General features: G+C 36.3%; 1 protein-coding gene across 13 annotated transcripts in view; it reads right to left on the reverse strand.

Moving 5' to 3' along the window:
• The window catches only part of TCF12 (transcription factor 12), a 288,403-nt gene that overhangs the window by 29,750 nt on the left and 231,315 nt on the right, over positions 1 to 27,338 (reverse strand). For 10 of the 13 annotated variants that reach the window (XM_048865834.2, XM_048865832.2, XM_048865833.2 and 7 more), the window contains 4 exons: positions 10,012 to 10,117; positions 8,747 to 8,886; positions 8,298 to 8,442; positions 5,712 to 5,776 (listed from right to left, as the gene is read on the reverse strand). In XM_048865834.2, the coding sequence (XP_048721791.1) occupies positions 5,712 to 5,776; positions 8,298 to 8,442; positions 8,747 to 8,886; positions 10,012 to 10,117 (456 nt within the window). Of the gene's footprint in view, positions 1 to 5,711; positions 5,777 to 8,297; positions 8,443 to 8,746; positions 8,887 to 10,011; positions 10,118 to 19,762; positions 19,947 to 27,338 lie in introns of those variants that run through there. The other 3 variants (XM_048865837.2, XM_075133055.1, XM_075133056.1) reach the window with 3 other exon arrangements.

The raw sequence follows: 27,338 nt of genomic DNA on the forward strand, positions 1-27,338 counted from the left end.
TGCCACCACTAATGTTAATTTGATGAAAAGATTGGCTCATTAATCGTAGCTCTGTTTTATTACTTAGAAGGTTTTAAAAATGGCCACAGAGTCCATAGATCTTTCATTTTCAAGTACTTGTCAAAACAAGCAGTGCCGAATACGCTTTTTACAAACTACAAGAACTTTAGGATTAAATTCAAGAAGAATTGTGGAAGTCAAGTTAACAAGTCTACAGATAATTAATGAGAATAACGTATAAAAACAACTTCAGGAAAATTTGGAGAAATAACTGTGACTCTCCTTTACATGGACAAAAGACCCTATAAAACTTGACAAATTATGGTTAATTTTTAAAAAAATTAATCCTTAATAAGAGAGAATACTGTGAAAAAGACTGATCTCTAATTACTGGTATCACCTGACCAAAAAAAAAAAAAAATAGTCATCTGAAATTGTGCTGTTATTACTAACGATTATTTTGCACATAAAGATTCTCCTTGGTTGATTTCTAGACAAACAGCTTCCAAAATATATACATAATACAAAATTTTGAACTTTTAAAGCTATTACTAACTTGGCAACAATATCTTTCTATGCTTTATATAATAATACAGTTGAGTGACTTTGGATAAAACAGCAAATTAAATCTTTAAGTTTCCAATTAAAATCTAAAATTGTAAGCGCCTTGAAAATCTGTTCTGGAGAAGGAACTGGATAGGTATAGGTACTGGTCATGGGATATGGAACATTTTTCTTCTAGGTCATAAATTCAAATCTCTCTCACTCTAGGGCTAGAAGAGACAAAAATATTTGAACCTTCAGATGGCTGTTCGGCAGTCTGAAACTCCATTCACCCACTAGTTCCGACTTTGCACAAACACAATCTGACATTTCAGTGGTAAAATGATGATAAGCCGGAAGTTGGTGGATTAGTATAATATTTCATGAGCTGTAAAAGGCAGGACTTTATGGGCTGCATATACTTTCTTGGTCCTTCATACTTACATAAGTTAATAAACAAAAAATACCAAAACCACACTCCAAAAAACCCCACACACCACATTTTGCACGTGAGATAGAAAATATATGTAAAAAACCAGAATTATTCCACAGACCAATGACTTAAATGAAAGAACTTCAAATCAGTATAAAATTACGATTAAGACTTGATTACACTGTGTTGCTAAATTTGCTATGTAAACTTTAAACGTTCCAAAGAAAAGGGTGGTATACACAATAAATTCTATGTCTGAACAAAACATGTCATGCCAAAAGAAAATTTGATCTTATCGCACATTAAGTGGTGGGGGCTGTTGTCTGGTTTGTTGGAAAAGGTGTGCGTTCCTTTAAGGGCTAGAGAGCCAGAGAGGGACTTGCTGCAACAGCGTCAGACCAGGTCAGCATGTGGACGCTGACCATCCCTGACACAAGTGACTAGAAGAGGAGGAACTATTTAGGTCCTTGCTGGTGCTTGAAAAGCCCTTTTTTACCTGGACAAGGTGGAGCAGAATCCATCCTCTCACCCATGGGAGTAGTTAAATACCAGGGTTTGTCATGATCTGCTGTGTGAATTATGTTAGTCACTCCTCTCTTGTGGGGCTGGGAAGGACTTTTTCCTTCAGCATCAGATTGGCCAAGGCAATGTGAGAGCTTTTTGCCTTCCCCAAAGCAGGTTGGAGGCTGAACTGGGGTGAATATGAAACAGAGGTTAGGCTGTGATGTCACAACTCATTATGAAGGTGTGGGGAGGATGCCCAGAGCAAGTACTCCATAGGGAAGGGATATAATGATCAGATAAAATGGATTGGTAAAGGATTTAAAGTAGGTATTAAAAGAGTGGAAACGGGGAGGGAGGGTTGGAGTTTCTATGACTGGTATGGCAGGATCGAACATCTGACTTTATAGCTCCCCTTAACCCTAATTCGGGGGGGGGGGGGGGGACGACACAGGATGACGAAGTCCCAGCAGTGGGTTGGCTAGGGACCAGGATGGGCAAAGAGGGTGGGCTGACAGTAGCCTCATCCCACTGGGTATACATAAACAATTATGGAATTACCTGCACTGCACGCTTATCTGCCGGGTACCCCCAGACATTTAGGGATAAAGTTGCAGCCTAATTAAACCACATCCAGGACTTGTGAAGACCCACTCAATTGACAGCAGAGCGCTCTCCAGTCGACCCCAGTACTCCAGCTCCCCGGGAAGATTAAGGTAAGTCGACTGGAGAGCGTCTCCCATCAACATGGAGCAGTGAAGACATCGGAGTAAGTCGACCTAAACTACATAGCATAACTAGTAGCGTAACTTAGGTCGACTTACCCAGTAGTGAAGAAAAGCTCCCAGTGTCTCCTGGCTTCTTCCTGCATAGCCAGATAATCCATTTTTTTCAGCTATCTACATAGCAATCTTTTTTAAAAATCATGTAAAAAACCCCAAACAAACCTGTTAAAAGCCACAGGTTAAATACAAAATCAGAACACATTCTGCATGCATCCCATGGCTGCTGTATTGTTAAATGACCAATGATGAACAACTCTGATGCCTTCTGCCAGGCTTAAACGGTAACATGACTCATTTTACTGCAACAAATGAAACTCCTCCTCCTATCAGTCATGGTCCATTCCAATCAGCAGGGTGCCAATATGCCAGTATCTAATGAAAAGGGCCTTAGACAAAAGCTGCACAATTGAGAGCCCGCAGCGCCAAACCTCGGAGCTCTTAGTCCAATTTTTTAAACACTACTGTGTACATTTCAGTTAAGCTTTGTTATGCTAATGTTATTGAGTCTAAAGCAACAAAGAAACTTAATTCATGAATTACTTTTAAAAGTCAACTTCCCTACATTTTCTTTTCTTTTGTTAGGGGACCACTGGCCATTTAACTACCCAGATCACACAAAGGCCTTTACCCTAGTATTGAGGTAGGAATCAAAACATAAGTTATCACAAAGAGGTCTGATATAATCAACAAAGTTAAACAGCTCTCCTGTTTGATCTCCTCTAAATTAAAGACCAAGTGTTTTGATTTGGCATTAGGCACTGAAATAAACCAGATGTTTCTCCCTCCATATAACCCTCCATGGGCACAATCTTAAAGGGTTATTGTTTGGCAAATGTTCAGGGAAACACATTAGAAATGGCACAAATACCCAGATTTTCTTCTCTTTCTATCTACACTAGTTCATTATCCAAACTAATGCATAATCCACAGGGCTTTCGGAACTTTGTGTAAATACTTTCATGTACAATTCTCTTTCTTGCCTACCCTGAGATTAAGACCACAATTATCCAGGCTTAAACCTAAAATAAAAGAACCTTTGCAAATGTATTATCTGGCCTTACATGTTTAATCACACAGTATTCTGTATGGTCTTTAATACCTAAACTGAGGAACAAATGGTGTAGCCTCTGATGTTTCACACATGAAAGGCCTTTGTAAGATGTACAGCAACAGAATCTTAGAACTAGAAATTCCTCCTAATAATACTAGTAGTGGTGTTTAACATCTAAAAAGACAGATAGTGGCTTTAAAAATTCAAGACAATTTAAGCATTTTAAAAAAATCTTTGCAAAAACAGATACAATTTCACAAAGTTTATTAGCCACTGAAATTTAAATGCACCATTTTCACTCCAAACATTATGATTCCCTTCCTCAAAAAGTAATGTTGCTGTATTACTTTCTGAACAGTTGTGAAAAGTGGGCTGTGTGTGTGTATTTGGGGTAAAGGGAGCAGATGGATGAAGCAAGGGATTTGAAGTGTGCAGACTATGGCATGCACTGATAGAGCAGATGGAATGCATCACCATCAGCTATGACAGAAATGATTTATGGAATGACCTGGCTGCTCCTGCCAAGCAACAACATAGGATGACAGAACTAAGTTACTATGACAACCAAAGCCCACCCACCAGTTAGATTAAACATTCCTGCCCTGACTTCCACTCACAGTAAATTTGGAATTTTCTCCAAACATGAGCCTGGTTTTCCAAGCTAGTCACAGTAAGAGAAAAATACCTGTGGATCTGTTCAACAGGAAAAAGATGGAGAGTAACTGAAAATCTCACAAGATCACATGGGTCTGGGCTAGTCCATAAGGCCAAGATTTTAGCAAAAAATTTGGCCAGGCTGCGGACCATATATGCTCTAGGAGAGCTGTAGAATAATGAACAGCACAATGCTTGTAAACACTGCTATGTCCAAGAAGCTTTTCCTTCAGATTCAGCAGAGCCAAAAATGGCCCAAATTCTTTACTAGATGGGCAGTTCATGCAGCCAAACACAGGACTGCCCTCTGCACTCCTGGAATTGTTAACTAGGTACCTGATCCGAAAAAGCAACAGGGACAGTATTTTTCTCTCCAAAGCCAGGCAGATTTAGAGAAATCTGCTACCTGATATGGACATCAGTGAAGTCCATCTGACATATCAGAGCTGGTCATCCTTTAACATATGACCATCAGAGGAAGCAAGACTAACCGCATCTGCATGAGTGTGCATATTTGCGTGCAGTGCGCTGAGATGGGAAAAACAGAAAGCAGCCCAGAGATGGTCTTTTGCAGCTGCAAAAGAGTCATTTTTATCTCTTGAATCAGGATTAGGCTTCCAGAGTGCTAAACAACAGAAGTCGGCAGAGCTTTCCCAGCCACCACCCATAGATCTGGAATTTCTGCTATACAGAGTATTAAGTCAGACACTGAATATAAACAATGTTTTCAAAATGTGTTCTGTCCTCGGAACTGTGCTATTAAAAATAATGGCTCCTTTAATACTATTAACACACACTGTTTTACTGCATTTTAAAATTATTATTATTATTATTATCTACAAAAGTTTAAATAATTTTTAATAGTTTAGGGACTTGCAATGTTTCAATTTATTACTTCATTTTATTTCATTATTTGCAATGGCATCTTCCAGTGACTGAAACTAACTTAATAAATGGCTTGCACTGATTTTGCCTTTCAGACATGCAATACAAATCCCCTTTTTAAAATGCTCCATAAATTGAAGTTGGATAGCTTATAACAGAGCACACATCACTTGACATTTTATTTATTAAGTCTAAAAGGTTGTTTTTCCCACAGTACCTTCAAATCCCAATGTTATATGGCCACTGTGCATGCACTTTAAACCTTGTGCCTAATTTTGCCCTCAGATAAATTTCGTTGACTTGAATCATAGAATATCAGGGTTGGAAGGGACCTCAGGAGGTCATCTAGTCCAACCCCCTGCTCAAAGCAGGACCAATCCCCAATTTTTGCCCCAGATCCCTAATGGCCCCCTCAAGGATTGAACTCACAACCCTGGGTTTAGCAGGCCAATGCGGAGTTTTATGTACATATTACGGAAAAGAATTTGCTTTATGATTAAGCTAAACACCCAGTGTTTGTAAAGTTTGCTTTGTACACACAACTTCCCAATCCATGCTCATTTGTGATATCTTGATCTTCTGCAGGATAGGCAAATGCCTAGCAAAAATCTGATTGGAACCTCCCAAAAATAAAAGCAATAATTTCCATTTGCCTTGACATGGACATAATGTACACAAATGTATCATGGAGTGTTACATTAACACTTCAGGTTACTGTGTTTTGGACATATTTAACTTCTAACTGTAGGTATTCATAAGTAACAAAAAGATAACTATGAATAAGGGAAACCATGATCAACATTTTAAAAAAGATGTGGTTTAAATTAATCTGAAGACTGTGTCAATAATCATTACTTACAGATGCCAATGCCTTTCCAAGTGCATCACCCGTCTGTGAGCTTCCAGTCCCATTTCCTCTGTTTCCTGTAATGGGAAAATAAACACAATGCTTATTTTAAGGCCAAAGAACTAAGTTTCTTTTATTAATCTAAATTTTAGCAAATGCAGCTGAACACACTGTTCACATTGTTTTAATGGGACACTGTCAGGAAGTCATGATTAACCTCATGTCAATAGAACATGTTTTCATTATATCAAAACAACGTGAGTGAACACAGTCTTGTGTTTAGATTTTGGTAATCTCATTTCCCTGCACCATTTGCAGCCCAAATACAACAGCATTGTTCCAGCACGAGGATGAGAAAGTGAAGCTAGTCAGGGACAAGAGTGAAACAGATTTGCCTAGTTTCATTATCCAGGCTGAATGAAATGCAAAAGGAAAACAGACTGTGAAAAATATTTTTAATTAGTTTTAATAATATAAAGTAACACTAAAGGGTTGCAAATTTAACTGCTTATGTAGGCAGGCCAAGCTCATGGGACTCTCAGCAGCTCTTTGCATTCCTCTATTCCCTCCCACAGGTTCCCTGTGTGTCACCCTCCCAAACCCTCTATTTCAAGGACTCCCTGCTGCCCCACCCTGCATGCTATGGACTCTGTCTCCCCATTTCCACCTGTGCCACATGCCAAAGGCTCTGTGTGCCTCCTCATTCCAAAGGCCATCAAGTTGAACATAAGGCTTCAAAAGCTCAACCAATTAGAAACACAGGTGAGGAATTTTTTTGTTTCAAAATATGAATTTTATCCTGAATATGTCCCTTTAAGAATACAGATAAATTCTGTGGACATCAAATTCTGCCAGCAAATATTGCACTTTCATACAAAGCTGTGCAAAACGTTCACCATGAAATCCAAATCATTCATCGATCACCTGATTTTATGTTTTATAATAAACTTCAAATCTCTCACTGGATTACAGAATGCTTTATGAACTGGACTCATTTAAGGATCCAGGTTTATTATATGCCCCCAAATCAGGGCAAATACAACCAACCAGACTAAGGGCATGGCTACACTTGCAGATATAGAGTGCTTTGAGTTAAACCCGCCTTTGTAGAGTGCAGTAGGGAAAGCACTGCAGTCCGTCCACACTGACAGTTGGCAGCGCACTGGCGTGGCCACATTTGCGGCACTTGCAGCAGCATTGGGAGCGGTGCATTATGGGCAGGTATCCCAGCATGCAAGTGGCTGCAACATGCTTTTCAAATGGAGGGGGGAGTGCGACAGGGAGTGTGTTGTATGTATGTGGGGGGAGAGAGAGTGGGTTTTTGAGGGGGCTGAGAGCATGTCAGCATGCTGTCTTGTAAGTTCAGAGCCCTCCCTCGCACCCCCGCCTCTCTCTCTCTCACACAGCATTCCACACTAATGGTTGCTTTGTCTTGGAGCAGATAAGCAGCCGGCTGTCAGAAATGGAGCTTTCAAAGGGCATTTCCGCATTCCTACAGCTGATTCCAAATAATGACAAGAGTGGGTACTTGACTTAAGGGGATTATGGGGCATTTTCGGAGGCTGATCACAGCGCAGTAAAGCAACAACTCGTTCACACTGGCACCGCGGCACTCCAGAGGGGGTGCAGCAAACGTTATTTCACTCGCCAAGGTGGAGTACCAGCAGTGCTGTAGCCACGGAGTCAGAGCACTCTACATGCATTGCCAGTGTGGACGGGTAGTGAGCCAGTGCGCCCGGGGCTCCTTTATTGCGCTGTAACTTGCAAGTGTAGCCAAGTCCTAAGTTTCCCTTACACGAAGACTGAAAGTAAAGCTGAGTGTGAACCCATACCCAATTAAAAAGGTAGTCATGCAATCTTGAGAATGGAAACCACTGAATTTCCATGGCTGTATTAATAAGTGATTTTATGAGATACATCATCATTATTCACAATTTCTATGAAAAGAGAAAAAAATGAGTTCACATTTGTACTCTCTGGATACGCGGTGAAGGGATTAAAGAGAGTTAATAACCTGCCACTGACCTTCTTCCTTTGGCACTGGCCAGTGATCTGAGGCCAAATATGAGGGGAGGGGGCACATAATACACCATGAAAGATTTTGTAGCAGATCCACTCTAAAGACAAAATGCCTCGAGCCACCACAATGCTCCATTAATACAGCGATGACATCTATATCACAAAACAGGAGCTTTCTACATGCTGTTTATGCACTGATTTCACAAAGCCTGGGGGACCACTGGCCATTTATTAAATGGGTGCAATTCCTTAGTATGGGTTAGTATGGGCACAGTTTAAGTGTGTCTGAAATCAGTTCAGTTTAAGTCTATTACAAACCAACTTAAGCTGAACCGATTTAATAGAATCAAACCAGTTTGAGGGTCCACATTGGGGTGGGATGGGGTGGTTGCACTGATTTAACTAAATTGGTTTAAAAAATATCCTCCCTTTAGTTAACCGGGCAAAAATTTGTGTGGAGACCAGGCCTACCTCTTAGTATCTTACAGATCTAAAAAACAACAGAAAAGGAACCTTTATTGGTTAAATAACTTCAAATTGCACCTTAAGAATTCTTATTTAATCCTAAGAGAATCTTACCCAGTATATTATCTGATCCATTGATAGGTGGAGTATGTGAGGCAGCGACATAAGGTGAACTACTGGTACTGCCACGATGGAAGCTAGACATTGGAGGAAGACTGGCATTTATATCTGTAGGCGAGACTGAATGTGGGGGATAGCTCTAGAAAGAAGCAAAACAAATAAGAGCCAATTAAGCAGGATCTTTAAATACATTTATATATCTTGTTAAGATACCATTATCTAAGAAAGGGACTAGCTGTCCCTCAGCCAAACAACCCATTCCATTACAAAAAATCATTTTAAAATTATACACAAACAAGATACAACAAAATCAATATGCCACGATTATGAATTCTGACAATCTAATTTTGAATTGACACTACTAGAAGATAGACGGGAAATGAAACAGATCAGTCTCCAGAAATATATTTACATATGCAATTGCATTAGCCTATATAACTTACCAAGCGGTCATGTGTTTGTAGACTGCCATAACTGCTGGACTGTGACATGTGAGAAGAGGAGCTTCCCAGCATTCCACCATAACCAGGCTGGCTCATCCCATTGGATGAATTCCAAAGATCAGAAGAGTTGTGGGTTCCATCTGTTTTTTTTTTTTAACAAAAGAAAAGAAAGATCTCTCTAATACATGAAGTATACTGAGTTCTCCTTTACTTTACATTATTTTAAAAATACATAATTCAACAACTCAATTAGCCTAATATCAGTCCTGAAATAGGGAATAGCTAATACGGTGTCTCCCATTCTCCTGCCACCACACTGTGTTGCTATATTTAAAAAAATGAGGCTTTACAGCTGAAATACAATCCAACCACAGCTGAGAAAATAACAAGTACTCTACTAATTACAAAGACCTTCAGTAAGGCCAGATTTATATCAAGAGGGATGATAAAAATTCCAGACTTCAAAAAAACTTGATGCTTGGCTAAGTAATATTCACCATATATATACAGTGGAAAAGATTTCTCAATCCCTAATAGGCACTTTATATTTGCTAAAACATTCTAACACTATAAAATAAAAAAGGTTCCATAATAGCAGACTTAAATAACTGATAATTACTACATTATATAAACCTCAAACCAAAGTGTATCAGCACTGTTTTCCCTCAGCAATAAAGACTGCAATGACATTGTACACTTCAGTACTCAAAGATGATGATGATGTTTACAGTATATTTCAAAATCTCATCTAACCCCTAGTTATGTGACATGAAGTTGAGGAAACGTGGTCTCAATCTCATGAATTCTGGTCCCTGTTTTTGTGCAATTCAAAGTCATCTGTATTTTTGACATGGTGGAGACATAAGCATTCACTGAGAACCCTGATTGTTAACAGATATTGTACAGCCAAACACCAGAATGACCAAGAAGCCCTCACCTCATTTTCCGCTATCATTCTGGTGTGTTGTTCTGAAGCCCCTACAAATCAAAGAATGGGGCATTCTGTCCATCTGGCCTGCTGGATAATCCCCTTAAATTACAGTCAGCAATTAATGTCACAAAGAAACCTTTAACTCAAAGGATAGCTCCCTTCAGCTAACAGTTTGTAAAAGTATACAAAATTCAATGCTACGACCCAGCACAATACCTTAGCTTCCCTGGAAATGTATTTATTACATTATTCAATGCAACACTGGGTTAAGCCTCACATTTCCACCTAAAGGACAAATTACTAACATTACTGTAGTTAGAGTTACTTTACTCACCTTGCATAAAGAAAGTGCTAGCAAACATACTGCTCGGTGGTTTAGGAGATGGGTAACTTGGAGATTCTCTATTGAAATCATCAGAACTTGGGGATGGTGCATATACCTAAAAATTGGAAAGCAACAAAAAGCAACAATGTAATATTTGGCTGTCACACATAAGGAACAGCATGCTAGTACAGGGACCCAAATTAAAGGGAGGAGTGCAGCAAGTCCCAATATTTAATTCATTTGTTGACATTATTTTGTTTTTAGCAAGTTGCCAAAGTACTGCTGTGATCTTAACACCACACTTTCTGGTGTGCCAATTCAACCAGGTGGCCTGATAAAAGCCTCCGTGTTGATTCTGCTTACAAAGCACATATCTCACACAGAAACAAAATAGTGGTCCCAAAATAAGTTTCGATTTTAAAATAACTTTATTCTTGTTTAAATATTTAACAAGTTGGAATCCCAGCAACTCAGGTAAAACATTCATGAAACTGTTGGGAGTTTAGTGTCACTGCACTGCATAATCCAATCAGAAACCTGTCTGCTTTTTTAGAATGGGGGGGGGGGGGGGAAATAGGGGGAGGGAGGAGAAGTAATGCAAGTCTATATCCTGCTGAGTGATCCTAAAATGTCAACATTAAATAACCTTTTAAGTCTGGCACAGCTTCTAAAAATCTTATTTTGATTTGGCAGTGGAGTACCAATTTCTTCTGGTAAGCCCTTGCTTCAGATAAACTCAGCATGAACATTTTCCACTGTAAATAACCAACTTTCTCATCAATTTGAAAAATATACAGGGGACCAAACAAACATAACAATCAAATGATTCTAATTACAGCAAGTATAAATCAGCAGTGAAATAAATCAGAGCATTCAGGTATGTTATGTATAAACAAAATCAATATAGACAATTCATCAATGACTCATAGTATAATGCAGGTTGTGCCAAGGGAGGCAATATCTTTATAACGATAATTTTGCTAAATATTCCAATATGAACGATTTATATTGTTGTTATTAATAGCAGTGGTATTGTAGTATCTAGGAGGCTCCAGTCGTGGACCAGGAACTGAGGCATAGTGCAAAAACAAAATAAAAAATGTCCCCTTAAAATTATTTGTAGTTTATGAAAAACTGTAGTGCAGATACATTAATGTAGTAAATGGCTACTGAGTACACAAAAATGTAATACTTGAGCTAAAACATTTTTGCCATGTAATATGTTAAAATAAAAAAGGTTATTTTTTAAAAAATACTAAATTTTCTTCTCTTTCCCCCAAAATAAACTTATTGATTTATAGGTTTCAAATGTATTAATTTTAGAAGTCTAAACTTAATAAGTGCATAAGAGATATGCCAAAATTGTAAGGTGCATATTTATGCATATTTTTGTGTGTGCATGCATACACCTATTCAGACATACATACAGTTAGGTCACTCCCCTACCACTGTAACAGGCTGGGTACCACTCAAGAGAAGAAAGAGGGAGACTAAAAAAGGGTCTATGACTACCACCAAGGTCTAGGAAACCTCTATTCTAATATGCAAAGGTGAATGTTCTGATATGGGAATTTGGGAAGTTAAGTGGGTCACATCTTGTATTTATTTGCATACAAATACCCAGAATGCTTTTCCAGACTGCTGTTGTCAGATCAAATGGTTCGGCATGTGTTTGGATAGAGTTGTGTGCAATGTGACTGATCACCGCTCCTTTACACAAATTTGACACTGATAACTCCAATGAAATCAGCTGAGCTATACCAGTGTACAAAACACTGCTAAGGATGTACAGAAGCCATCCTAGACATGTTTTCTATCAAGAACTGGGTCTTGAAGCTTGGGAGGGAGGGAGGAATACAGTGGAAACATTTCACAACTTTTAGCATCCCTCTGTTTTTTGCATTTAGATTTTCCAATCAAACTCAAGAGGACATTTTTGTTTGTATGTTTTTGTTATTTTGGAAACAAAGTTAGTGTTTCCAAGGAGAGCTTTTGTTCAAATTGATACCTTTATTTATTTATTTATTTATTTATTTTTGGTTACTTCCAAATGTTGAATTCCTGGAAATAAAGAAATTTTTACAACGGAAAGTGCTGACCAAATCGGAGCTACAGCTTGACAACATGTTATAAACTGTGTTAAAAGTATGTATGTATTTATGGTAGATAATAAATGTATATACATATATAGTCACACACTTCATACATAGTCAAACAAAAGTGACAAGACTGTCAAATTTTAAATGCTCACAATCATAAAGCTACAAACATATTAGACAGAACTGGGTGTAATTTACAAGTTGTCTGTTGTGCAAAATAATGCAGCATATGCTATAGCTGATGGATAATATATCACTGTCACAGGACAGCAGAGGAAACAAAGCTCAATGACATGCAGCACTGACATGGAGATGTGCACTGATTAATGTGAAAAAATCCACCATGACATATTATACATCTTTTCAACTTTGCCAGAGTAATGCTATCAACAAGAGTTGCAATGTGGGCTACAGACTGAAATTTCAATCACTTCTAATAATTTTGACATTTTATAAAACTGTCTAAACAAGCAAGCACCTCAGAAGGGAAATTAAGATGAAAAAGTTCAGCTCCAACAAATGCATCATTTATGGTTACACATGTACAGGACATTAGCACAATAAAAATGTTCTGAAATATTCCAATGTCAAAGAGGCCCTTTCAAATAGCTACATGAAAGTTCTAGCACAGGCACATAAGTTTATATAGTTTCTATTTGTTTTTGGAATCCTAACTATAGCTTGCAAAAACATAGCTGCAAAGTTATGAAGCTGCACTTGTGCCAGTCTAGATTTTGCAGATCAAAGGGCTCTGGCGGCAAAACACAACTGATGTGGTCTCAAAGACTTCATTAACTCCAGATGTGGGGAAATAGTCAGCCAATTCCACAAAAAGAGCAAGTCTCTTTTAGTTACAATCAGACCTACCCACAAATTAAAACCAGGCGTCTTATGTCATCTGATCACCTGCAGACAAATGCCAGTGTTATTTTTTTTTTCTGGTTAATGACCTAATCATAAGTTTTACTCTGTGTTATTACAAACTGAATTTAAAAGCAAAGGGGGAAAAAAAGTTATTGAGATTAGACTACATCTACAAGAAGCAAAATGCAAACTTTTAATTAAAAGTTGACAATAAAGGAAACATATTTAAATACCCTTTCAAGTTAGGAAAAGATGCATTCGATCATGTAGCTCAAACCTTTTAAACATATTTAATGCTTAGGGCCCATATCCAGCATGTGGCTCTTGGCCCATAGCAGCTCTGCAAGGCTCTCATCACACAGTGATGGAATTTGCTCCCTGGTTAGAAGGTGCTCTCTTTTGCAGCAGCTGCGTAATGAGGTTTTAAGTATGACGTGGCTGCCCAATACTGTCTCTTTGGGCTATCATTTGATGGGAATGACATCTGGGAGGAACCAAAATAGTTCTTCCCTGGCTGACATTTTCAGGAAGCCAGGGAATAGTGCTAAAAGAACATCCAGCCCAAAAAATCTCCTTGGCAGACAACTTGGTCAAGCAGGTAGAAGAAAATCCATCCTGCTAAAGATTTCCCCAAATTCCCCTAAGTGATTGAATCGGAGGCAGGAGCACGAGGGAACTTCAGAGAAAGCACCCATATGAAACTAATGAGGGGTGAGAGAGCTCTTCCAAAACACCCATTCCAGATTCAATTTTTAAATGGTCCATATAGTAGAGGTCTTGTCTCTCTCAAAGCTGTACGCAGACTCTACACTTCAACCCTAGGGGTGTAATAATTCCTGCAGGCTGTGTGGACTCAGCAGGAAGGAAGCAGGACAAGGGAGTTTTAGAGCACAGGTCAAGAGCTCCACTTCCCGCTCCTTCCTCCACCCTGAGCTGTTCCACATATCTCCAGTATGAATGGCTGAGTGATTCTGGGGTTTTTTTAAGCTCTCTTCAGGTTGTTGATGTCTTCCCTCAATAGGCTGTACTGCTGCAGAGCCACCCTGCTTGGCCTTTCAGAGCTTGGGCAGCTCAGACCAGCATGGACTGTTCCTACTGAGTCAGGTTTAAGCAGCATCTGCTTTCAAATGTGCAGTTATTCTTAACATATTAAATTGATACTATTATAAAAGATCATTTTAAAAGTGTAATAAATCTATAAAGTATCAGGAGATTATATGCCATGTCCTTCTATTTACTAATTTAAAAATTTCCAAACATAAAGGTATTACTTTATCTTAAAAGGTCTGAATTACTGATTTTGCTTTGTTACTAAAATTAAATCTTCACTCTATAAACATCAATTAAAGCACCAAAAATATCTCATTTGCATACTTTTCAACAAATTTCCTTCCTATTAATGGGTTTGGTATTCTTATATTTTCATGATCCATACTAAATGTAGATGTAAACAGATGAAACATGCCAGTGAAGCAAAATATCAAAACCTATTTTTAAAGATGCCTCCACTAAATCAGGACCAAATCTCCCAACATGCATGCTGTATGTGAAATTATAACTTATATTATTCTTTACACCCTGCTATTCAGAAAGTTTCAGAGGTCACAAAAACTGACATTTATCAAGGCGGTACATACAAATTTCTATCCTAGGGCAGTAAAAATGGATACCCACATCTACACCTTATGAACTCCACTAACTGGCCTATTCAAATCTGAGATGGAGAGGGTAAAAGGAAATGAAAAAGTGGGAGCAGAAGTAAATACACAACATATTTGAAGATTCCTTTGGAAATAATTTCCTAAACAAGTTTCCTCCACTTCCTAAAAAAAGATCAGACCACATTTTTGACGAATGATATGTACAATTTAGTCTACAAAAATTCCAGTGTTTTTATTCAAGGAATTAAAAGGAAGCCTGAAACTGATCAACTCATTTCCAGTACTTGTTTGTCAAATTTCAGAACACCTTTATGGCTATGATATAAACTCCTACATACTATTAATACAGACCACATTAAAACTAGAGGAGTACCGATACATTTTCTTTTGCTTTTAAGTTCACTGCTCTTATCTCACTGGTAATCTCAGTTTCTACAACTCATAGGCATAGACTAATGTGTTTCTACAGGCTGTCTTCAACACAAGTGTGTTTATCAAAGCAAATACACTGAACAAATGAGTGTATGTCACTGTTTGGTGCCCACAATTTTGAGAAATATAGATCCATCCAATATAGCACCTGATCCCCTCCCTAGCTACTTTCATTTGCCCATAGAAATGGACAAAACCTTCACACTGAAGCATCAGTAAAGCATGTTGTAGACAACACACCCTCCTAGCAGGGGACTGCTCCTCAATAGATTGGCAGTTCTGTCCACTGGACTTGAGCAGAAAAAACTCTCCTGGGCTATCACATTGAGACCCATAATACTACTTTGGAGGGGAAAAAAAATAAAGTTGACCAATGCTACAAGCTCACTTTATTCAATGCTCAAAGCAGTCTACCCCTAGAGATTTCCTACATGATCCTATGTTTGTCCTGACTTACAAATGTTAGCTTTGACCTTGTCTGAGCTGCTATGGGCAGCATATGGTATAGGGTAGATTTAATTGAACTTTTCTCTCTGTGTACTAACTGGTCCAATATTAATAAAACCTGAATCAAAATCCCTCTGGAAAGCAGAAAACATTAACATTAACAACACTTGGTTGGTGTAAACTCTGCAAACCGAATATGTCTACATTTATGTAAAAACAGACTTTACATGTTATTCCTTTTAGAAGGTACCTTAGGAAAATAAAACTGGATTGATATATTTCATCAGAAGTAATCTGCAAAATTTTAACACTTATAGCGATATGTGCTATCTTGATATTCTAATTCAATGTGCTATGAAATAACACTAACAAGCAAACCCCCCCACCACGCCATGTATTTCTAGATAGTATTTTATACACCTTTTGGAAAAATGGAGAAAATAACTTTACTGAGGAACTAGTTCATCTCACTCAGGAATTAGTTATAATTTTCCACTGAAAATGTGGAAAACATGAATGATCTTCAGAAACATACATCATAATTTATGTTTGTTCTTTCCTTCTCTGTTTATCAACATTGTAACAACTTGGTATGGCAGAAGCTGAAACTCCTTCATAACAAATCCCTCTCTATGAAATTTTGCCCTACACTGAGGAAAACATAAGAGTAACTACTTACATACTTAGTAACTAAACATAACCTCATGTGACTGAGGTACCAACTTCATTCATACTGTGAACAGTACCTGGATTATAACAACATGCAACTAAATTATGTCATCTTCAATAGTGGCATTAAAAGCTGTACAAAATAAACTTGTAAAATTAAGCAAAAATGTTTCTTCAAGTGATTTGATATTGTTTGATATGCAGTAAAATTGACATATTATTCTCTATTCTGCCAAGCTTTTAAAACAGTTCTCACTCACTGCTTATTTGACTACCTAAGATAGTTAAAAAAAAAAAAAGTTCATATAAATAACATCATACACGTTTTTAATTTTCAGGTGTCATTCCGGAAAAAGCTAGGAACATTTATTTGTTTTATCTCAATAGAAACACAAACAAAAACTATATTTTTTAGACCTCGATTGGTTCCCTTTTCTACTTTACAGGGCATGAACAAAGAAGCACCAATAAAATAGGTTCCCTTTAAAAAAAGAAAAGAAAACAAAAAAGAGGTAGAAAGTAACTACCTGTAGCCATTAAAAAAGCCTGTCAGTACATGCCATTAATTTTGCCTCAAAGATCTGATTTTTTCCGTCCAAAGGATATGAAGTTAGCACCTAGCAGAAATGAAAGGAGAGGTGGAACTCAATAGACAAAATGGCTTAATATTTAATCACGCTTTTTCTCAATTTGAAAGAACACTCTTTTTGACTTAATTCAACCTTCCTTCCTCCCAGCCCCCAATGTATAGTTGGATGTTCTTCCCCGACACTAAGAAAATCATTTCTGGATATCAACAAGTGCAGAAAAAAGTAAAAAAACATGCAGGTTTCTAGTTTAGTATAAATAGCTAATGCAGTCCTCCAACACAGAGAATAAGTTCATCTGCTTAGTTTTTAATTTAGGGGACACACTATTCAAAATATTTCTTGTTTCATATTATATAATACACATATCAGTAGTGTTTTATTGCTTAGTAGAGGATTTATACTAAAATTATAATTTTCCCTACATACTTCTCTTCTGTAATATACGTTAAATCACCAAATTAATCCCTTCAGACAGCACGAAAAATCACATTTAATTTGTAAATTTTTACTCTACTTCCATGTAAATGTGTCTCAAACCTCTTATGATAACCCACTCTGTATTACCGAACAGTATTTAGAAGCATCTTTTTCAGTTTAATCTTATTTTGCCTATGTATTATTTACTTTGCTAACTCTTTTCCCATTTTAAGGTTAAAAATATCTTTCAAAAATATAATTTACAGATGAAAATGTAATACTGGTTTCTGCATGTCATTTACTACTTGCATTTTTTGCATACAAATCAGCATTTCATACAGTTTAGTTGATAGCAGAAAGTATGCTATCTAAAGTCAAAATCACTATTCAAATAAAATCTCAAAACATGAGCCAGATGCCATTATCTGCTAAGTGATCAAATGATACAAATTAAAGTAGTAGCACTTCAATATGAACTGTGGTCTTGAGGTATATAGTCTTCTCTAAATGTGGAGAAGTTCACACACAATCCTGAATATCAAATTAAAATCTCTTTCATTTGAAGGGTAAAAGCATTAATGGAAAGCAAAACATGAAAAAACAAACAAAAAAAACAAACCCCAACCCAACACACACTCTGATTACATATATTTGAATGAAATAGTAATTACATTCTTTATTCTAATTTATAGAACTATTTGGGGGGATAAAATATTGAAAGCTGCTAAAAAGTTTAAAAAAAAATCACAATCCAAACTTAAGGCAACATGATATGGGATTGTCATATGATTTGTCATCTATTTACTAACTCTGCAAGATCATAAAGGTCACCTCTGACCTATAACAGACACATGCTATCAATTTTCAGGCCATCCTCCCCTACAGCACCAGGACTTCCATCTACTATAAGCCTGGAAATGCTTAATAAGATCAAAGCTTTTTTCCTGCTACAGAACAAAGAGAAATGTTGTAATAAGGTGATCTGTGCTCAAGAAAGAATAAAAATCAGAACTCCGTTCAAAATCATACTCCTTTTGCTTCAGGGGTATTGTATAGTTAATTTTCCTTAAGTCTAATATAGATCTTCACATAAAACTTCAAAAAGACTGTTTTAACTTAGGAGCGGACATGAAAGAAAAATCATTTCACATTTGAAAGACAGCTGGTATTGATATGAAAGGAAAAGAAACAGATCATGCAGTTTCACTTATTTCCCCACTCTCTTCCCAATATCTTTTCTCTCTTCCAAGAAGCTCAGACACCTAGTTTTTAAGGAGTTTAAAGATCGTTAGTTTGATCATCGTTAATCAGAAAACCTTGGCAAAAAGTTTACTACTAAATAAAGGCAAAACTCACACAAGCTTATGGGACAAGAAATAAAAATGAAACCGATCTATATTACTGATCTACATACATTCCTTTAAAGACCAGGGACAAGACAAAATCAGATACAAGTAATATGAACATAAAAATGCTTAAACAAAATGATTGTGCAAACACTGTATAAAAGACTCCATGACACATAAACCAGATTTGTGTTTTGTATTCTGCCATACGATATTTTAACATTTTAAATTAATATCAATTATGAAATAAAATATATCATTTAATACATAAATTAAAATATAGAGGAATTCAAAGATTCAGTTTTAATTTTTTCAAAAGCTGGTGAATGTCCATTTTATTTTGTAATCTGCAATAGTTCCAATAACATTTTTTCATTTTACTTAAAATGATTTTGGAAAAATCAAATCTTAAACAAGAGCTTAATGCTTGCTTACAATTTGAGATGTACTACTTGATTCAAATGCCACCATTCTCGGCAGCATGGCACAAAATCAGTACAATGACCAGAATCCAAAACTATGAAGCCGGTCACTAAAACAGAAGTCTATCAAGTATAAGCAAAAATGTAGTATTTTGTAATCTTCAGGAAGAACATGGATTAAAACCGCTCTACTGCACTATTAGGTACAAAGTCTACTGAAAATGTTTTACTGTAAATAGCGATTCAAGTTTGTGAATCAGACTAACTTTCCTGTATAGGGTCAAAATGCTAGTTTGATTGGAAGCAGATGGTATAACAGTAAAGTTAGTCTCTGAACCTCAAACTCCAAACAGGAAACGCAAGCCTTACTGGCTGACTGCTTCCCTAATCATTTCCAGAGATTCATACTTGTTATTTTTATAAATAACCACAAATTCTTTCATCTTTTCTCCCTGTTGTACAAAGCAGCCAATAAACCTAAATGTTGTTTTTTTAACTATCAGAATCCCCCACCACCACCACACACCATTTGCAAACAAGGAGCTCACAGATGGTCTTTTAAAAAGAAAATACATTAGAAATATTATGCAGTTCAATGTTAGGTTAATGTTTTAAAAATTACAAACAATGAACTTAACTGTATCTTATCACACAATGCCAGTCTTACAAGTCTTCTAAAATATGCAAGTGAATTACATCAGCAATCTAAATGTACTTTGTTAGACTAATCTAAAAACACACAGGTTTCAGTAAGTGCCTATTCAGCTATGTCAGCCACTTTGAAACTATATGAACAAAGGAAAGCACCCTTACCGTTTTCCCATTGTAGTAATACATCAAAGAATTGCTGCCCATTCCAGGTACAGGGTATGCACAATACATATTGATTCTAAAAATGACAGTCTGCAGTTAAAGTGCACTGCTTCTCTCCAAGACATCCATCCACCCGATCAAACAGAGTAATTCTTCAGTACTATGTGTACACACATGGATCTACTCAAAAGGAACTTATGCAAAACAGGACTGAACCATCTCACATGAGGAAGAGGGGGTGTGAGAGAGAGACATACACTGTAATCTCTATAAAATTCTATCAACTCCCCGTTTTTAGTCATAATTCCAACCAGCAAAACCCTTGCAAAAACAATTCATTTACAACAGTTAAAATGCACAGGTTTGTAGCTACCAATACACTGAGAAATTATTACATACAAATAAAATACTACAAAGGAATAACAAATGGAAAAATTCTAGTTAATCTTCTGTTTTTTGTTTTAATTCAATTAGAGCACTTGTGGCAGTACATAGAGTCATAGCTTGATGCACCTCCAGTGACACTACCAGCTGGCTCTGTCTAAAGTTGCTTCCAACTTTGACAAACACATCACAGAGCAATCATGAACTGGAAACACTGAATCATATGTAACAAGAAGGACTAGACAGTTAAGCCTTCTACTTAATCACTTCCTGGGCCAAAAAGTATTATGTCCCAATTAATTAAGTATCTCTACTAGGCCACGGGTTGTTTCTAACTGGGGAAAAAGTATATCCTCTTAAACAAATACTCTATGGCTGCCAAACAAAAGAAAATACAGTATGTCATATTCAGTTAAATATATTACATATGCTTCAAACAGACAACTATATAAAGGTAATTACAAAATCCAAAATGTAAATTACATAGCATGAAAAACTATGAGTAAGTTTGGCCACATTTTAAACATTTTAGGCTATAAAATACATTTTTGTGAAAAGAACATTTTTCCCCTCTCTCATACATGTACACATATACACACACACACGGACAAGAGAATTGGCAGAAACATACAATTTTAGTGTTAATCTGACAAAAATGTATTGCACAATATATTGAACACATATTACACAGAATCCCTCAATACACACACATTTATAGTCTATTCTTCTCTAAACTTTGTGAAGAATATGAAATTCCCTCAGTTTGCTTGATGAATTAAACATATAATATGAAAGCCAATATGCAAAGAATGAAGTTACCACTGGGGGGAAGGGAAGAGGGAGTAATATGAAAAGCAAATCCCTTTTTGTATGTTACTCAGTACATCAGGAAACTCCTAATCCAAATGTTTGTACATAAATATGTTTATATTCTACAGATGAGTACAATTGGCTGTTAAAGAATGTGCAGGGTCCAGTGAGCCTCTTAAAAAAAAAAAAGTCGAAGGAAGAAAAAAATTACAGCAGAAAATCTCTTTCCCACTCTCTTTGCCAAAACTGTGAGTCTGCCCTGCCTTCCCTTCTGTCCAGAACAGAGAACATACAGCAGACTAAGAAAAGAAGGGGTAACATTCAATTCAGCCATGTGTAGGGAAAGAAAGCAAACTGCAGAAATTAGGATACCTTTGACAAGCACCTTTGATGGTGGGGAAGTCATCTAACCACAGAATTAAATTTAGCAAAGAAAACATCCCAATAAGCTGAAATACTTTGATCATGTGAGACTTCCATTAGGTTTTTGTACAGTGTCCATCATCTTAGTAAATAAGTACTGCAATATATGCAGATTAGATACAAAAGTTTAGTCAGTGACATGCACTAGCAAAACGATAGAAGCATGATAGTTAAACTACTGTGATTATTCCAGTTTTAAATTAGGAGGTTCAGAGATATCCTGAAATGCAAATGAATCAAAGCATGTGCATTTTTACTGTTTAGCTTGATATGTTGGTCAGATTGTTACTTTAATACATACATACACAGAGGGGAAAAAAGGTAGAAAATGCAGCAATTTAAAAGCTAATGAACCAAATTTGAACCAAACTCTTCACCAATGCAAAAGACTAAGCAGCAGCTGCAAAAAAGAACATCACTGTACATGAGACTATTAAAATGCCAAGCCTGCAGAGTGACTCGCAACTTCCTCCTTCCCCCAGGGATCACAAAGCCCCATTTCAGTCCCCAGAGAACTCTGTAAGAAGCTTTGATTTACAATTAACAATGCCGTTCCTTAAACCTCCTCACTATGTTTAGGCTTCTGTAGACGTGATATGCTAAAAGATCTTTAGATCTCTTAGACATACTGCTTCCCTAAGTATATAGTACTCCAGGATTAAAATGAATTATTTAGAACAATGTATCTTTTTATATTCAGGAAACACACCAAAAAAGCTATAGAACAGAAGTCCAATTTTATTTTGGAAGAAAGAGGCAGAATAAAAGCATTTTCTTTTTTAATCAAATAGTTCCAGCACATAAACTTTTATAGTGTTTAAAAATGTTTTAGCAGTGGTTAGATTCAGTTCTCCAAAACAAGGATGGACATTAATGTGTATCTTGTAAAATCAACTACTGGGTGTGTGCATGCAATGATTTGATTATTGTTGAAACACTTCGGGGAATTAAAACTCAGTATTTTACTTAATGGCATACGTGTTTCATCTTTCTTGCAGCTCATCTTCCAAACTTGCACATAAAAATTGTAGACGTTAAAAGCGTGAAGGCAATATTAATTGGTATTGTTTGCTAACTTGAGTAACATCTGTTTAAACAAGTAAATTGCTGAGGCTCATCAACACACAGGTAAGCTAGTGTCAAAAACAGCACAAAAGAGTAGGTCTCATTCAAAATGCTGCCTCTGGGCAAAGATAGAATAAAGACAAATACTCCAACAATATCGCTCTGACTAGAAGGATTTACCTCTGACAAACCAAAGAAGTAACAATTTCATCATACTGTGTGGGGAATTAGCTATTTTACTGGAGCAGCACAGGTACACCTATATGCACTGCACTGAAAATTATCACCATGGTATATGCCTATAGCACCAAAATACTATTTCCCCAATACATTGTCACCCAATGTATCATATTTTGGGATCAAATTATTCTGCTTTCAAGCATATCAGCTTGTTATGAGTTTTCTTTAATCTCACAGTTTACATTGCCTAGAGATGATGACAAACTGATATATTTTATAATTTGGCAAACTGCACAATTGTATCCTGGTGTTGCAATTATATTTTGCATAATTGCAGCAAACAGCACTGGATATACCTATAGAAAGTTCAAACAGTAACTACTCCAACGTCCAAAAAAAGTTCTCTTTGTGTATGTCTGTGTTTTATTTTTTATTTCACATTTATTCTGAGCTGCAGCTGCACTGATTTTTTCCCCCCTTAAGAAAAGCATATTACGGTGAAATGGATCATATCTGGATCAGTGACACAGTTATTACAGTCAATACAGTTATTTATTCTATTTTTCCATAATGACAAATCAAGGGTTAATCTTATGACTCAGTCTGACAGAACTAGTCAGCTGGAGACAGGGCCAATTTTTTAAACTTGATTTCAGACAGACATGCCGTCAGCAGAGGAGCACTGAATGGACATGCACTTTTGTAGCCTGAACGGTTTCCATTCACGACTCTGCACGGTATCAAAAACAATAACCTGTGTGTTTCTGTGAGTATATAAAGAGATTATGATCTCTGACGCAGAGTGAAATGCTGACCTAATAATAAACTAAACTACCTGTTTAAGAATGTTCTCAAAGATTCATTCATTTTCAGTCTGATATTTAATGATACTTGCTCTTTAAAGTCCAGCTGTTTTGTCAAACGTAGAATTTAGTCTATTTTCTTATCTTTGTCCAATTCAAAGACACAACAAAACACACACCGCAAGAAAGAGTCACCCACCTTTTTAACGGGTTTAAAACTACCACTAAGTTGACATCATAGAGATCATTGGAAATTACCCTTTATAATATACCAAAGATAGGCAGAGGATCTCATCTCTATACCACAGAGCATATCCTCTATTCAAAACTGTTCATAAATATGACTTAAACATCATATCAATGTTTACAATAAAATGTTGTTATATTTATTGCTTGTTTTATTATTTCTAATATTATAAGAACTAAAAACATTTACATTGAATTGTGTACTCTTCCCCCCGCCAATAAAAGTTATTTCCCCACCACCAAAACCAAATATCAGATAAAATATAATGAGCTTCCTGATGGAGAGTCTGTTTTTCCCAAGGACTTAAACAGCAGCTTACAAAGGAAACCTCGAGTAGGATACCATTAGCTTATTTTTTCCTTACTCCTTTGGTACTACTTGCTAGTTGAAAAATGCTCTTCAATATTCGTGCACAAAATCTTTGAACCAAGGATTCAGAAACCAATTCTAAGATTCTCAATGAAAAAAACTCCAAATGTGTTTATTTCTAAACAAAACGTTTATGATGATTAACTAGATCAAGCCTGGCGAGATGAATACCTATAAATTATATCATCAGCAGGCAATTAAAACAGATTCAAACTTTAAACTGTCTGAGAATTGCATGTAGCTACTTCTAGAGGAGAAAAAACAGAAAAGTATGCATTGTCTAGAAGACAGACCTCTACTCATATAAACATTTAAATAACTAATAAATTAAAAAATCCTGAAAGCATGCCATCACGTTATTACGCAAGGGGAAATTATCCATTTATCAGATACTCTATAGTGAAAAGATGCAGCAGCTTGCAACTCCACAATAGTGCTTTTAAAAAAAGAAACAGCCAAGAATAGAATAAAAACAAAATTGATACAAAAATCATAATATTAAGTTAATGGGGTCCAATTAATTTACACTAGTGTACTTTCAAATCTATATCAAAGTTTAGTAGTAAAAGTTTTACTGTTTTCCAGTTCAAATGGTTGTTTTTAACTTTAATATCTATATTTCCACAAATTAAAAAAATTACCTGATATTAAATAAAAATAAGATTACATATTAAACCAGTATACAGCATTCCAGAAAGTAAACCTTATACTATACATTGATATCAGATTTCCAAACCAATTCCATGATGGCTACATGTGAAAACAGGAAACAATAATATTTTAAAAATAAGAAATTATGTAGTCAGAAAATTGAGTTACAACAGATGGGAATGGCTTTCCTTCTCAAGTACTATACATTTGCAGCATGCGAGTTATTTTATATATTTAAATAGAAATAAAGATGCTTCTCATTAGGTGAATTATTGTAAGAGCTAATGAACAACAGCAACTTTATCAATTCCTCACATTCAGGTATTGTACAAATATTCCTTATTAGTGATACTTTCTTATGGATTTATATTAAATATAAAAGCAAGGAAGGTATTCAATATGCACCATTATTCCCAGCTTCGGAAAGCTTCAGAAGTGTGCTGAAGATTTTAGATATTTTGTAATAACAAACAAACAAAAAACCCAAGCAGTTTAATAGATGGCTTTGAAATGTCCTCAGGTATATCTCCCTATGAGAAGCACTTAGTTACACACAATTTCATTTATGACAAAATGTATGTATAAATTTGTTTGTTATCCTTGACAAATGAGTAAGGGGTGTTACCAAACAACAGTACTTCCTATTGGGCCAAACAATCACCACTCCACAACATGATAAATAAATGCACGCACATTATAAAAATCAGATGTGAATTAAATAAGAGATTTTAAAAACTTTCCAAAGTAAGTGATTCCATGCTTCTGTTACTGAAAGATGTAAAAGATTAAGTAAGTTACACATCTCTCCATCATGAACTTAGTATGACCAAGCAAATGTATTTGAGAAATTAAAGGGAGATAAGGGGTCCCTCTGCTGGTCCAACTCTAGTATCATTTTGCTTTATTTTTTATTTGTTGCTCAAGTGCAATATGTTTAGCATTTCTCACTTATTCCCCAAAGTGATATATAGTAACATAGCTACTGATGCAGTTTTAAAATTTTCCAGTAGGTGGTTCTATAATCAAAACCCTGCTCCATAAGAAAAACAGGATTTTAATCTATTTAATAAATTAGCATCATAGAAGCTTTAGGAAATTTTATGTCGAAGTGCAGGTAGCTAGCTGTATAGAAATGTAAGCTCAGAGGCACATTTCCCCTCTTTTTTTTTTTTTTTTTTTTGGTTCTCTGGTTTACTGCCTGGCAAAATTCTTCAGCAAACGAAGCTGTCTGGATGATTTGTCAAAAGCAAATGACAATCCTTTCGTCATCTATAGCTAGGGATCTAGCTAGTACTCCCTTAAGGAATTTTTGTTTTTAATAGGCTACCCAAGTTATCACAGCTAATGTCATGAAGTCTTGTGATTACATCTCCATGATTGTACAACCTGTTTTCTTTATAGCCTTGAAGTGCCAAACCTCAACATCACAAGAAACTCAATGGTACTAAAATGTTAGGCCATTTTAATTCAATTTTAAATTTATACTCAGAGACTAGAACCAACATCTGCATCTTTGTCTTAGGATGACAAGTGAATCTGTAGTCTAGAAAACTTAGGTCTGAAGTTTATTCAGGGGTTTAGACAGTTTTTATTTCAGTGCAATTCTTTTCAACAGTAATCATTTTTTACTGGCTATTTCTGATAATTACATGGTTAGATCACAGCCAAAGCAGCCTGTCTAGCATTTGTATTGATCATGCAACCAATCAATTTAACAACATGAACTAGGTAAAAGTCATAGATATTACCACCTATTACTCTTCTAGCAGACTGCAAAGATTTTCAAACAGCCTTCCCACCAAAATCACAGTGAACATTATCAAGTGACAAACTAAGAAATAATCTTTTACTTATAAAAGCTTTCCTTCCCCGCATTTGTTGTTGTAACAAAGAACATCATCAATAATGGGGATGAACTGGCACATAGTCTGCTGTAAAGCGGTAGTTACAGCAATAACATATAACCTCTGTAAAGTTACACAAGCTGCAGTCTAATCATGTTTGGTTTTATTAACATTTTAAAGATACATATAAATTTAAGACCTTTCTATTCAGATCTCAATTATAATTTAATAGCACTTAAACACATGCATCTGGGATGCTGTGAAAACTTAAACAGATTAGCTAATGTCAACAAAAGGCCCTTACAGCAAGTCCTGAAGACCGCTAAGGAGACCTTCTGGCAGATATAACATGGAAGGGAATTCTACAGACGTGATCCCTGATCGAAGCCAGCTCCACTTTGGCCCAGTGCAGTCAGAGGATCAGGACAGACAGCCTGGATAACTCATCTGATTTCAACTTTGTGGAAGGACATTGTTGAGAGATGATCACTCAAGTACCCTCGGCTTAGATCAGTGAGTGCTTTACAGACTGTCAGCGAGACCTTGCAACAAACCAGTTTGCTACTTACTGACAGCTGGACATCTCTGCTTCCTCCACTTCCATAATCAAGGAGCAGACAGGAACTCACATGTGACTGACTACTACTGCTTCCAGATCAATTTCAAGGGAGGCTCAAGTAGAAATGAATTACAATAATCTAGCCTGGAGATGGTGAAATAATAAAAGGCCTAATGAGGTCCATCACACAGAAAAAAGGGAGGGACTGCTTGGAGATGGAAACAGTTACTACTTAAGAAGA

This window comes from Caretta caretta, chromosome 10 (assembly GCF_965140235.1).
Source record: "Caretta caretta isolate rCarCar2 chromosome 10, rCarCar1.hap1, whole genome shotgun sequence".
NCBI lineage: Eukaryota > Metazoa > Chordata > Testudines > Cheloniidae > Caretta > Caretta caretta.